The sequence below is a fragment of the Hemiscyllium ocellatum genome, chromosome 10 (genome assembly GCF_020745735.1).
Source record: "Hemiscyllium ocellatum isolate sHemOce1 chromosome 10, sHemOce1.pat.X.cur, whole genome shotgun sequence".
Lineage (NCBI taxonomy): Eukaryota > Metazoa > Chordata > Chondrichthyes > Orectolobiformes > Hemiscylliidae > Hemiscyllium > Hemiscyllium ocellatum.
The window spans coordinates 93,855,981-93,870,975 of NC_083410.1; the positions used below are offsets into that span (position 1 = coordinate 93,855,981).

The 14,995-nt window shown below is 39.3% G+C and overlaps 1 protein-coding gene across 1 annotated transcript in view; it reads left to right on the plus strand.

Moving 5' to 3' along the window:
* adgb (androglobin) overlaps positions 1–14,995 on the plus strand; it is a 344,259-nt gene that overhangs the window by 116,184 nt on the left and 213,080 nt on the right. The window contains exon 5 of the mRNA XM_060831153.1: positions 7,163–7,363. Within this exon, the coding sequence (XP_060687136.1) occupies positions 7,163–7,363 (201 nt within the window). The remainder of the gene's footprint in view (positions 1–7,162; positions 7,364–14,995) is intronic.

Sequence of the window (14,995 nt, forward strand, 5' to 3'; positions counted from 1 at the left end):
AAATACTCCTAGGGCCAGAGGTTAGATATAGAGTAAAGCTACCTCTACACTGTCCACCCCCATCAAACACTCCCAGGGCCGGGCGTTAAGTACAGAATAAAGCTCCCTCTATGGATTCATAAGGAGGAGATGTTAGCAATTCTGGGAAGCGTAAAAATAGATAACTCCCCTGGGCCAGATGGGATTTATCCTAGGATTCTCTGGGAAGCTAGGGAGGAGATTACAGAGCCTTTGGCTTTGATCTTTATGGCGTCATTGTCTACAGGAATAGTGCAAGAAGACTGGAGAATAGCAAATGTCCCCTTGTTCAAGAACGGGAGTAGAGACAACCCTGGTAATTATAGACCAGTGAGCCTTACTTCAGTTGTGGGTAAAGTGTTGGAAGGGATAATAAGAGATAGGATTTATAATCATCTAGAAAGGAATAATTTGATTAGGGATAGTCAACACAGTTTTGTGAAGGGGAGGTTGTGCCTCACAAACCTTATTGAGTTCTTTGAGAAGATGACCAAGCAGGTAGATGAGGGTAAAGCAATTGATGTGATGTATATGGATTTCAGTAAGGCATTTGATAAGATTACCCATGGTGGACTATTGCAGAAAATATGGAGGCATGGGATTGAGGGTGATTTAGCAGTTTGGATCCGAAATTGGCTCGCTAAAAGAAGACAGAGGGTGGTTGTTGGTGGGAAGTATTCATCTTGGAGTTCACTTACTAGTGGTGTACCACAAGGATCTGTTTTGGGACCACTGCTGTTTGTTATTTTTATAAATGACCTGGATGAGGGCATAGAAGGTTGGGTGAGGAAATTTGCGGATGACCCTAAAGTCAGTAGAGTTGTGGACAGTGCAGAAAGATGTTGCAGGCTACAGAGGGACATAGATAAGCTGCAGAGCTGGGCTGAAAGATGGCAAATAGAGTTTAACGCCGAAAAATGTGAGGTGATTCACTTTAGAAGGAGTAACAGGAATACAGAGTACTAGGCTAATGGTAAGATTCTTGGTAATGTAGATGAGCAGAGAGATCTTGGTGTCCATGTACATAGATCCCTGAAAGTTGCCACCCAAGTTAATAGGGTTATTAAGAAGGCATATGATTAGCTTTTAATTGTAGAGGAATTGAGTTTCAGAGCCATGAGGTCATGTTGCAACTGTAGAAAGCTATGGTGTGGCCACACTTGGATACAGTTTGCATATAGTTCTGATCATCACATTATAGGAAGGGTGTGGATGCATTGGAAAGAGTGCAGAGGGGATTTACCAGGATGAGGCCTGGTATGAAGGGAAGGTCTTATGAGGAACGGCTAAGGGATTTGAGGCTGTTTTCATTCGAGAGAAGGTTAAAAGGTTAGTTTACAGAGGCATACAAGCTGATCAGAGGATTAGGAAGGGTGGACAGTGTGAGCCTTTTTCCTTGGATGTTGATGGCTAGTATTAGGGGACGTAGCTTTAACTTGAGGGGTGATAGATAATGGACAGATGTCAGAGGTAGGTTCTTTACTCAGAGAATAGTAAGGGCATGGAATGCCCTGCCTGCAACAGTAGAAGACTCTCCAACTTAAGGTCATTTAAATGATCATTGGATAAATATATGGATGATAATGGAATAGTGTAGGTTAGATGGGCTTCAGATAATTTCACAGGCCAGCGCAACATCGAGTCCTGCTCTTTTTGTCAATGGTATGGGAAACTCCCCAATTACCTTTGTTTTGGTATTCCATGGGGCTACTTGTCCATGTTCAGTAACATGGCTGAGGAAGGTGACTGCACTGTATTGTTCTATGTTCTAATATCCAAAGATGGCTTCAATTTAAAACCCCTTCATCTTACACTGTTAGTACACTCAACACCCATAGACATTTGATTGACTATAAACATGCAAACTTGCACTACTACATTCTGTTACAGTCTGTTTACTTCCACCAACGAATGCCTCCGTTTCTCATTCAAGTCTTGACAATGCGTCGGCAACACATTTCCTCATCATATCACATGTATAATTTTCAAATTGAATGGCCATAACAACAAGCTCCATTTGAAACAGTCTGGATTTTTTGTTGTTAAAGTTTTCCACAAACTTAAATGGGTTATGATCAGTGTATGTGGTTGTCTCAGATACATTGCTGGTAACATAAACATTGAAATGTTGTAACACCAACACCGAGCTCAAAATCTCGTTCTCAACTGTCCAATATTTCTGCTAATGAATGTTCAATTTCCTGGAAAAATACCCAATAAGTCTTTCTATTTTCTCATTGACTTCCTGTAAGAGCTCAGCACTGACACCCACATCATTCGTCTTGATAGCCATCTTGAATGGTTTTGCATAGTTAGATGTGGCTAACACTGGGTCAGTGGTTAACACAGATTTCAGACTGTTAAATGCTTTTTGACATTCTGCTGTCTACTGGAATGTCTTGCCTTTCTTTAACAATTCAGTGAGGGGAGCAGCCACATTGCTAAAATTTGGTCCGGATTTTCAATAAAATCCATTCAATCCCAGGAATTGTAGTCCTGCTCTTTTTGTCAATGGTATGGGAAACTCCCCAATTACCTTTGTTTTGGCATTCCATGGGGCTACTTGTCCAGGTCAGTAACATGGCTGAGGAAGGTGACTTGGGCTTGGGCAAATTCACTTTTAGCCAGATTTATCACCAAGCCTGCCTCCTGATGTCAAACAATTCTGATAAATGTTGCAAATGTTTTTTCCATATATGACTAAAAGTCATTTATATATACAGCACAGTTGGGTAACTCTGACCTTATTGGTTTGTCTTTGAAATGTGGCTGCCGCATTTTTCATTCCAAGCAGTATGACTTTAGACTTAAACAGTCCATTCGGCATTACGAAAGCCGAAATTGTCTTCCCTCTTTCGTAGGAGAAAGTGAGGACTGCAGACGCTGGAGATCAGAGCTGAAAATGTGTTGCTGGAAAAGCGCAGCAGGTCAGGCAGCATCCAAAGAACAGGAAATTCGATGTTTCAGGCATGAGGGCTCATGCCCGAAACGTCGATTCTCCTGCTCCTCGGATGCTGCCTGACCTGCTGCGCTTTTCCAGCAACACATTTTCAGTTCCCTCTTTCATACAAAGATACCTTGCTAGTATCCTCTGAGCAACTCCAACTTACAAATATGAGTTGCTTGTCCCAACTTTTCAACACAGTCTTCCAAATGTGGAATCGGATATGCATCAGTCTTTGTAACTCCATTGACTTTGCAATACTCCACACAGAACCATTGGGTACCACCTGGTTTTGGCACCAATACTATTGGTGAGCTCTAGTCACTGTAACTCACTTTGTTTATGTTGCCTTGGAGCATGTGCTGAATCTCCTTTTGAACCTGTGCCAACATTAAAGGGTTACGCCTATAAGGATGTTGCTTAATTGAAACAGCATCTCCTACATTTACATCATGCATAATTAGATTAGTACTTGCCAGCTTATTTCCACATATCTCACCATGCGATAGCAGTAACTCTTTCAGGTCATTTTGATTTTCCTCTGGAAGGTAACTCAATAATTTATCCCAATTTTTCACAACTTTCTCATTTTCCAGTTTAATTTGAGGAATGTCCAATTCAGAATCCACTGAACTTGGTTCTTCACTCTGTGTTATAACCAATAACACATTCTCTTTGGTTTTCCTCTGCTATCAAAATATCTTTTGAGAATGTTCACATGATGCACCCTATGAAATTCCTTTCTGTCTGGAGTTCTTACCAAATAGTTCACCTCACTCAACCTCTTTTTGACTTGATATAGTCCACTAAACCTTGCTTTAAAGGTTCACCTTATCTCCAATAGCAAAATTGTACATTATTGATTTCTTGTCAGCTTCCTGTTTCATGGTATGCTATGAAATATTTATATACTGTCTAGCCAACTTTCTGCTCTATTTAATAGTTCCCTAAAATCTCACACATAGTCCAAATATGTGATCTCTGAATTCTGACTTATCAATTTCTCCTCAATCAATTTTAGTGGTCCTCTCACTTCATGCCCAAAAACTAATTCAAATGAACTGAATTGGTTGATTCATTTGGTGCATCTCTGATCACAAAAAGCACAAACGGAATTCCCTTATCCCAATCATCTGGATAGTCTTGACTATAAGCCTTGAACATGGTCTTTAACATTTGATGCCATCTTTCTAGCACTCCCAATGATTCTGGATGATAATTGTTTTATTCCCAAGCTGTCCATAACTTCCTTGAATAATTTTGATGTGAAATTTGATTCTTGATTTGTTGTACCAAGTGAAAGATTTGAGTAACTCCTCTACAGTCCTAGCTGTGATATTGCATAATGGAACAGTCTCTGGAAATCTACTGGACACATCCATTATTGTTAACAAATACTGATTCCCACTTTTTGTTTTAGGCAGGCATCCTACGCAATCAATTAAGACTCTTGTGAAAGGTTTCTCAAATGCAGAAATAGGTATTAAAGGTGCGGGTTTTATTACTGCTTGAAGTTCTCCAATTACCTGACATGTATGCCTTGTCTGGCAAAATTCAACAGCACCCTTCTGTAGTCCAGGCCAGTAAAATTGTTTTGTATTTTAGTTAGAGTTTTTCTCACCCCTAAATGACCCCTGCTGGTAGTTCTCCTTTCTACAATCCATTGGCCATACGACTCATTGAACTTCTGCTATTTCTCATATGCCTGAATATGTGGTGGTCTCCATTTTCTCAGTAAGACATCATTTTAAAGGAAGTAGCATACTGGGATACATTTAGATTCTTCTTCAGTGTATACCTTTTGATACAATTGGTTTAGTTTCTCATCTTTCTGCTGCAACTCAGATAATTGCTCTGAACTAAAGATGTCTGCTTTGTCATCTATCTGCTCCTGATTTGTCTCAACCAGGATCAAACACGGTCTCTGCTAATTCCACTTCAACTTTCTTCTCTATTCTCTTTGATCTCTCCTGTTTCAACTGGTGAATTTATGACATTGTTACTATACAGTTGGGAAAAATACCATGGTATGTATCCTGCAGTAGTTCGGTTGCCTGAGTTTCCACTGGTTTTTCAACCACAATAGGCAGCACTCCTACCTGTGAACCAGCTATATCATTAGCAAGGACAAATTGTATTCCTGGAGCTGAGAGTTTGTCCAGTATTTCTGCCATAACTTCTCCATTCATCATGTAACATAATTTGGGTGCTTCTTGTCTCACCATGAATTCCTGTTACTTGCACTTTTTCTGGCAACAACCCTTCTGAGGTATATATTTCATCTTTCAACATCACGGGTAGAGAGGATCCTGCATCTCTTAACATTGTAACCTCTTTACCAGCTGCTCCTGGCCTATGCGAGTAAATTTTATCTTCGCAGGTGTATGGTTTAAGAAGATCTGGCACTTCCTCCTTAACCAACCTCTGACCAGCTTGTACAGTCTGGTGCAGCTTTCTAGCCTCCACTGTGCTTTCCATTACCACTCCAACAAAATTCACTGGCTTATCCTGTTTTCCCACATCTGGCTTCCCAATTCTTTTCCTAACCCACCAAGACTGTGATTTCACATGGCCTACTTTATTGTAGTGAAAACACCAGAGCTTTTTAACTTTTCTTTGCCCTTCAAGGATTTCCTTCTTACCCTGTGGTTAGTTATCATTGTGATCTTCACCGAGATCTATCTTTCCCCAGTTTCTAACCCTCACCGATTGAAATTGATGTTGAAAGCCAAATGTTGATTTATGGACCAACTCATAATCACCAGCCATTTCAGCTGCTAATCTTGCTGTTTTAACTGTCTGCTCTTCCATATGAGTTCTCACTTCCTCAGGAAGGGAATTTTTGAACTCCTGTCTGAGTCATACCTTCTGAAGTTCAAACTCCCTCTCTTTCTTTTGTTCCTCTCTCTCCTTTCTCTCTCTTTCTCTTTTCTTTTTGCTAAAGTGACTCATTCTTTTTCTCTTTCCTCTGCTTTTAATCGTAATTCAAACTGTTTAATCTCTTTTGCCCTTTCCTTGTCTTTTGCCTCAAACTCAGGCTGCTTCATTTTCAATTGTATTTTAGCCTTCTCTAAAGATTCTGATGGTGTTTCCAGCAAATTTAAATGCTAAACTATTGCTGTAATTATCTCTCCTTTTCTTATAGATGGAGGTAACTCAAACTCCAGCTTGACTGTCAATTCCAGCAGCTTAGCCTTGTTCACCTTTTGTAAAACCCCCAAAGTCACTTCTTCCACCTCCAGAAAACTCTTAGTTACTGAAAGAGCCATTACTACACCAAGCATTGTTCAAACCAACCAAAATCCACACTCAGAACAAAGACACTAACACCTACCACTTGCAGCCTTCGACTCCAGCAACTATAGTCCCTGTTTGGAACTATAGAATAAATCCTGGAAAGAGCCCCCCAGTCTGTTGTGGATCAGGCCAGACTCCCCTCAAAACATTTCAAGAAGTAGACCAGACCTTAACTTTTCCAGTTGTTTTGAGCAAGTGTAACATGGATATTCCAGAAGTGATGCAGCTGGTAAAAATCCCTTGGACTCAAACAAAATAAATTTTTTTTACACAGCACCGAATGAAACACACAAAAAAGAACAGAATACAGAATAACTTATCTGAAAACCCAATACACTATCCTAGCTTAATGATGCTGTTCCAAATTCCTGCAACAATTCCCATAAACGCCCCTTGGTTAAAAAAAAGGTAAAATCAAACATGGTCTTACAGGAGAGGGAGAGATTCAACATGGAGTACTTTCTTCTATGTAGCTGTTTCTTTGACCAGCTTAAACCGACTAGCAACTCTGAACAGCCAGACTGCTAATTCCAAAACAAACCAGAGAAAAGCTGAGCTCCCCTTTCATTGTACAAGTGTTTGTTTAAAAACTTCAAAGCTTCTTCAAGTAGATAAACCCAGACATTTCAGAATCTGTGCGTTTACAACCCCTCCAAAAAAACAAGGACAACCTAATCTTGTTAAAGGAGTAGCATTGTGACAACCACCACACCGTTACAGAAAAAATACTCCTTTACTAGATTCATAAGTCTATGATTGTGTGGACATAGTGCTCACTTCAGTTAAAAGAAAGACTAACAAGATAATTATTATTATATTATCAGAGAGAAGGACAAATTTCCAAATAATGCCTGTGCTATTTTTAAAGCTTTGCAGTGATTTCTTCTGTTTTATCTTCATCAGATGATGCGATGGATTATCAGTGAAATCATAATGCTATGGCACACCTGCCAGGACACTAAGTTAAACGATAAGAGCTTGCTGGAGGCAATGGGATCTCCCTGGAAACCTTGGGAGCACATATATGCCCTTTGTAAGGCTTCAAAAGGACACACACCTCTTTACAACAGTTATGGAAAGTATGTAGTGAAGCTGTACTGGATGGTAAGAGTTTCAATTATCATGAACTTAAGACCACCTTTTCTAACCAAAAAGAAATTACAATATATCCTTGAATTTGGAATTATAAAATCTACTTGATAATTCACACATTTATTTTGTTATCTAATTGAGAATTAGTTTGGAGTAGAGCAATACATTTAAGAATGTAAATTTAACTATAGAATATGGTGACTCTTGAACGCATCCTCATTACCTTTAATAATAGTTTAAAGTATTGCAATATTATTATTTTAGTAATTAATAAACAATTAACAGTTAAGAGAAATAAGAAAAAGACAATATTTGGTGACATTGCATGTATGTTTATATTTCTCACATTTAAAAATATGTGATGCAAAGTATGATGTTAAAGTATATAACATACTGAACCTTGGGTAGGTGTCTCATCCAAGGGGAATGTGAAACAAAATTTGTGTGTTTAAGTTGAGTAAGGGTAGTTTCTTAAACTGGAGGGCTATTAAAATACTCAGTATTGTTGTGTGGTTGGTCAGTCTCCCTTTATTATTAGGTATATTGCTGGTTTTTCCACATCTTGTTTATGGCTAATCACACTAGCCTAGATAGTCACAGAGTTGTAGAGACTCTGCACCTTGTCTATAGTGATGCTGGGACCCCAAAACCAAAAATTCCTCCTTCACCTCTGACAGATTCTATTTCCACTGGTAGGAGAACATGATCAGGAGATGACTCTCACATGAAGTTAATCTGAACTCAGCAGGATTATTTGAACTGAGTACCGAGTTCAAAAGGGCCCCATTTTTGCTGGAGCTGAGGGCCTTATCTTACTTTAACTCATGGGTTTTAATACCCTCATATATACCTATTATTTCTGGACTTAATTATTCAAACACACTCTTGCTTTGCCTGCTACACTCTTCTGAAATAGACTAATAAACCACTCAGTTCATTTAAGAGTGGGTTTAGATTAAATACTGGTCAATGACACCTCCATTCCATGAATGAATAAGTTAAATAGCAAATATCTCCTCAGAGTTGAGATATGAGTTGTACTGATTAGCTCGAAGGAATTTAAATAGACAGAAAATATATAACCTCCTGCCAGGAGTTTGTTGCCCATTTCTATGAAACAACAACAGATATGTATAGACAAAGGTAGGTTAAAGCTCTATAAAACTCAATTAATTTATCAAATAATTAGGGCGAGTGATTATGTAGAGAGATCTCAACCACCAACCTTTCCTACCCTGGGTTCTGTAACCAACCCCAAATGTTATTACCCTGAAGAGCTGGCAGCTGACCAGGCTGGAACATTTCTCAGCATTTTCACCATGCCTCCTGACATAGGGTATTGCTTCGTGATTATTAGTCTCCAAAGTTAATGCTGAAATCTGCGTGCCAAAGGAAGCCTTATTTGGAATTATCTGTGAACGTGACCAATCCTGAATGTTTTTCATTATTCAGTGGACACAGCAGTTGGTGATTTCCTGCGGTCTTACCTCTCAGGTGGACTGAGTGACTCAGCATAACTCCACTCACATAACAGCCCATTGTAAGGTCTCCAACCAGTTCCTGTACCTTCAGCCTTTTCCACCAGGATATAATATCTGGCAGCATATGACAGGGAATTTCAGTGAGTGACTAAACTTAGGGAGAGTTTTGTGATGAGTATCCAATACAAGGTTCTGTCACTGAATACCAAGTCATTACATAGCAGTAACCCAGAGGCTCATACTAAATCTCTGGGAACACAGGTCCAAATCCCACCAGGGCATTTGGTGGAATTTCAAGTCAATTATCAACACCTGGAATTCAAACCTTGCCTCATTAATGGTCACCATGAAATTATTATCAACTGTTATAAAAGCTCACCTGGTTCATGGATATATTTCAGAGCAGGAAATCTGTAATCCTTACCCAGTCTGACCCACAACAATGCCGTTAGCTCTTAACTATTCCCTGAAATGGCATAGTAACCCACCCAGTTCAAGCGCAATTGAAGATGGGCAACAAATGCTGCTTTGCCAGCACAATAGGTGGATCTGACAGCTAGTGTTTAGTTCCTCGTGAATTTGGTCATTTCATTCTAAGCAAAGATTCAACATGCAATTCCTGCTCAGTGATTCCAAATCAGCCCTCCAAGGTTTTTGACCTAGGCACAGATTGCCTTCTTACAGACTGCTCCCAAGCTGACTTTCCCACCGAAAGTGAAATCAGCAGAGATAAGTTGAGACCAAGGAAAAGCCTTTAACAATAGTATTATGACATAAAAGATCTGTTTCTAGATAGAAATGCACATCAATTAGCTTTAACTTTAAACTTTTCCTCAGATCTGAAAAGTCAATCGATACACTAACTCAACTTGTTTAGAAGTTATCTTCAGCCCTTCTTTGAATAATTTGCCCTCTTTTGACTTTGAGACCGGAGAAGCCAGACTGTCTTCTCACAATATTTCATGAGGCTCTCCTAATATTGAACTTCCAATATCACACACACCTACTAACATTACATGGGCCTTTTTTTGCTTTGTAATTAACAAAGCCTGGAGACAGTGAGGACTGCAGATGCTGTATTCTCAGAATCAGAGGCAGCACGGTGGCTCAGTGGTTAGCACTGCTGCCTCACAGCACCAGGGTCCCAGGTTCAATTCCAGCCTTGGGTGATTGTCTGTGTGAAGATTGCACATACTCCCATGTTTCATCCCACAGTCCAAAGATGTGCAGGTCAGGTGAATTGGCCATGCTAAATTGCCTGTAGTGTTAGGTGCATCAGTCAGAGGGAAGTGGGTCAGTGTGGACTGGTTGGGCCAAAGGGCCTGTTTCCACACTGTAAGTAATCTAATCTAATAAAATGTGGAGCTGAAAAAAGCACAGCATATCACACGCATTTACTGTAGACTCAGAATCAGAGGCAGCACGGTGGCCAGGTGCTGTGACCCTTGATATACTACATATCAAGTAGCATCAGGAGAGTCGATTTTTTTTTTCAGACAGGACCCTTCATCAGGACGACTCTTGTATTTTCTGATGCTGCTTGACCTGCTGTGCTTTTTACCAGCTCCACATTTTATTGAAATCACCAACCCTGTCTGCCACTCCTCAGATCAGATATTCTTCCATCCGTCCTACATTTTAAAAATACCATTTCAAATGTCATAAATAATCTTATAAGTGTATTTTCAACTTGGTCTCTTTGGAACGTTGGTGTCACATTGGATTCTGAAATGAGTTTCTGATATTTGTGCCATCATGAAGACTACCTATTGCCACCATCATAACATCAACAGACTTAGCCCCTGTCTCAGCTCATCCGTTGCTAATAACCACATGCATGCCTTCATTATACCTAGAATTGACTATTTCAGCATAATCCAAGTTGGTTTCTCACATTCCACCCTCTGTAAACTTGAAGTCATCCAAAACTCAGCTGCCAATGCCTTAATTTGCAGTAACTGCTGTTTTCTTAACTGTTTCCCTACACCCAATATTTGTTGGTTTATATTAACTCCTGGTTAAGCATCTCTTGACTTTAAAATTCTCATCCTTGTTTACAAATCACTCCAAGACAATTCTCACTTCTGATTTCTAGACTTCACTCCAGTACAGTACCAAATGGCTACTCAACTATTAAGATGCCATCATTCAATTGAAATATTAACTGATTCCCATAGGATGAACACAGGATTTGAAGCACCACTTTAAAAATGAACAAAGAAACACTTTGATCTGAGCAACACATATATCTCAATAAACATCTCAAAAATAACAGATAATCTGGTCAAAGGCAAATGGCTATTTGCAGGAATTGATGCACAATTTAGCTACCACATTTCCTCTATTACAATAATGATTTGCACTTCACGAGTACCTAATTTGTGCAAGGATTTTGAGATATCCAAAGATTATGAAAGGTGCAATATAAATGTGAATTTTCATCAGTGTAAAACATAGCAGTAGCTGTCCTGCGATGTTGTAAAGACCAGTCAAAACTGAGTACATTGCTCAGTTAAAATTCTAAGATAGTTGTATCAGAGCATGTTATTATCAGCTATTGGCTGTGGTTAAATAGAAAATTGTTGGTGAAATTTGGAGTATAGTAGGATAGAGCATTGGAGTTGAAAATGAAACAAAAGAGGAACAAAATCACAGAGATTTTCAAATCTTATTTCACATTGTCACCTCATGGTTTGAGCTTGTAACTGCATGTAGATTCAAACCCAGTTATTTTTAATAGAATTGAAGTCATAGACAATTTTAAAAGGCAGGAAAAATAACTGAAGTTGTACTGTATGAGCAATTACAGTGTCATCATCTTCTTCAAATGAGAGTAGCATCTGCCAAGTTACATGGTTTGTCTGTCCTCAGATGAGTCAGTAGGTTAATTCTGAAGACTCTGGACTAGAGTTGCCCTGAGCAAGGGGAAATTTTAGAACCAGGTTTTTGCTCTCTTCTGCTTTTGCCATTTTTCTACATTAGAGTTTAAATGGTTAGTTTTTGACTGTTGAATGAAATGCTACTACATGGTAATGGTTACAGCAAGTGCTGTCCATGCACTAATGTGAGTTTGCAATTGAAAATATCACAGCAGTGACCTTTCTGAAAAGTCACCATCAAGGAAACAATTCAGAACACCATTAGCAGTCTTTATACTGTCTTCCAAAAATGGTGCAACTGAGTCTTTGGGAAAGAGGTCTCCATAAGAGGACAGATTATTTAGTCTACTTGTTATTGTTGTCATCATGTTTCTATATGGCATTGAAAGTGGGGTTATAAATCAAAGGCACTTTCAAGCACTGGAGAATTTCCACCATGGAATGCCCTGTGCAAGATACTCGAAGTCAAGCCAGAAGATAAATGGATAACTCCAGCATTCTCACCAGAGCCAATTCCTAAGGTATTGCAACATTGGCCATGCAAAATCAATTGTGCTGATCTCCACACTGCTAAGTAATTGACTTCTGAAACAGATCATTTTCTCAAGACGTCTGGATGACACCTGATCTCAAGGAGGTCAGAGAAAATGTTTTAAGGACACGCTGAAATTTTCATTTATTATGTGGTAATTATGTCACTAGACCGGTCCAGAGAATGAAAGTTCAAATGCCACCACGGCTGTTTGAAAATTTTTACTCGGGTAAAAATTCAAAACCTAAAACCTCTTAACGATAAAAGTGATCATGAAGCTGCCATTAAAAACACAACTGATTCACACCTTTTTTTTAGACTAGTGAGTATGACATCCTTACCCAGGTTTATGTGTGACTCTAGCCCCACACAAACATGATTGTTTCTTCAATGACTTTGGAAAAAGCCTAGATAGCCATTGAATTGTATCAACCTGCCATTGGTTCAAAGGGAAGCCCCTGCCACCACTTCATGCTCTCCTACCTCCTGAGAATAATTATTTGAAAACATGGACAAATATTTATTATGCCTCCTGTACAGATGCTGCTGGCACTACAACGAGAACATAATTTATTTATATAATGCTTTTAAAATATCTCAAGACACTTCACAGGAGTGTGGCAAAAAAAATTATACTGAACCATATAAGAAGAGACTAGGTCAGGTAATCAAAAGCTCAGTTAAAGAGGTCAATATCAAGGAGTATCTTTTGGGATGAAAGGAAGTTTGATAGAGTAGCGTAGAAAGACAATCCCACAACAATGTGCAAGTCAACTGAAACACCACCAATAAGAAGAAGAAAGTGCAGTGAATACAAACAGAGAGGTTTAAGAGACCAGAGAGTTATGGGGTTGAGATTACAGAGATAAAGGGTAGGATTTAATGCCCTTCTCCTGCCATGATAAATTTGGTGTTGAGAGGGCATTTAACCAGGCAAGTCATAGAATCATTGAGATGTACAGCACAGAAGCAGACCCTTCGGTCCAACTTGTCCACGCCGTCCAGATATTCCAACCCAATCTAATCCCACCTGCCAGCACCCGGCCCATATCCCTCCAAACCCTTCCTGTTCATATACCCATCCAGATGCCTTTTAAATGTTGCAATCGTGCTAGCCTCCACCACTTCCTCTGGCAGCTCATTCCATACATGTACCACCCTCTGCATGAAAAAGTTGCCCCTTAGGTCTCTTTTAGTTTTAAATCTACTGGATAGACATGATTTGAAACTAGCCCAAAATAGTTGATAGAAAAATTTCCTTTGATGATGAATCATTAGGGTCATAAGTTAAATTAATATTAGCTGTCTCAAATGCAACTCATAGGAGATGTAAGCCTAGGATGTAAAACTATCCATAAATTGCCACTAATTGTATAGCTTCACTCAAGGAAGATACTGGGAAAGATGGTGTGACAAACAAAAATATCTTGCTGGGTGATTTGTTAAAGAACAACAACACATAATGCTAAAGAACTAATAATTTTACTCATAAACTATTAATACCACCCTATCCGATTAATATCTGTTTCATAATCATAGTCAATAAGTTACTGTTTGAGGTACAATTCACAAAACACTTTTGACAGGGGACAAAAACTGGACCCAAAACGTTAACTGTACTTTGTCTCCACAGATGCTTATAGGCCTGAGTTTCCCCAACAATTTCAATTTTTATTTCAGATTTCCAGTATCTGCAGTTCTTTGTTGTATTTTGATAGGAATTTGATTTGTTATACTAATACTAAATTATAGAAAAGTTTAAGTGTAAAAGGGCCATATTCAGTTTAACAAGAGTATAAGAGAGAGGAACGGCAGTAGGCTTTTTAGCTTCTTAAGCCCTCTCCGCCATTCAGTGAGATTATGGTGATCTACATAGACATCATTTTTTGTGTACAACCCTTTGATATTGATCAGTCTCAGCATTGGGAATCATACCTCCAATCTGATTAAATCTGTGGCAGCAAAGCCCATGGATGGCCTTCCGCACTAATTGGGGCCCAAAATGGGCAATTCAAGCCAGTTAAAGGTCTTATCTTACCATTGCTGGTATTAACCCAGCAGTACACGAAGGGCTTGCCATTTATCAGGCATGTCTATAAAACTTTGTTCATGGGCCTAATTGAGATAACTGGCATCAGGTACAGTGAAGGGTGTAACTGGAAGCCAGCTGCTGTGCCCTTGCTGGTAAGGCCCTCTCAAATCCCACCACATAACTCCTCCTATAAACGTTACTTACTGTGGCTTCAGATCTAACCATTGTACTACACTTTAGGTGGATATAACACTGACAGCAGCAATTACCTCCCTGAGGGTCCTCTCCTTCAATAGAGTTGCATCTCTCTGATTGGTCAAAACACCCTCAACATTTGGTGGTCTTTAATACTCAAATTTACCATTTTCAAATCTGAAAATGCCCATTCTCCTCAGGATATCCTGGAAGAGTAAGGTATTCTCAATGACTTAGGCAACACATGAAGCAGTAGCAGCAGACATGATATTTTCCAATAACAGGATGCTATTGACCAGCCAAAAGAAAATGTTCTACCAGAGTTCAATAAGCACTGTGCTGAAATAGACTTCTGCTTCTCACCCTGTCTATACAGATTTTCTGATTAGCCATTTCTCTGACAGTGACAATCTGTAACAGGCCCACTACTCTGAAAGCAACAGCCAGGATTGGCCCATTTTCGCCAGATCCAACAGCAAAAAGGCATCAACTGACCAACTTAATTCTACACTGTTTATTTTCATG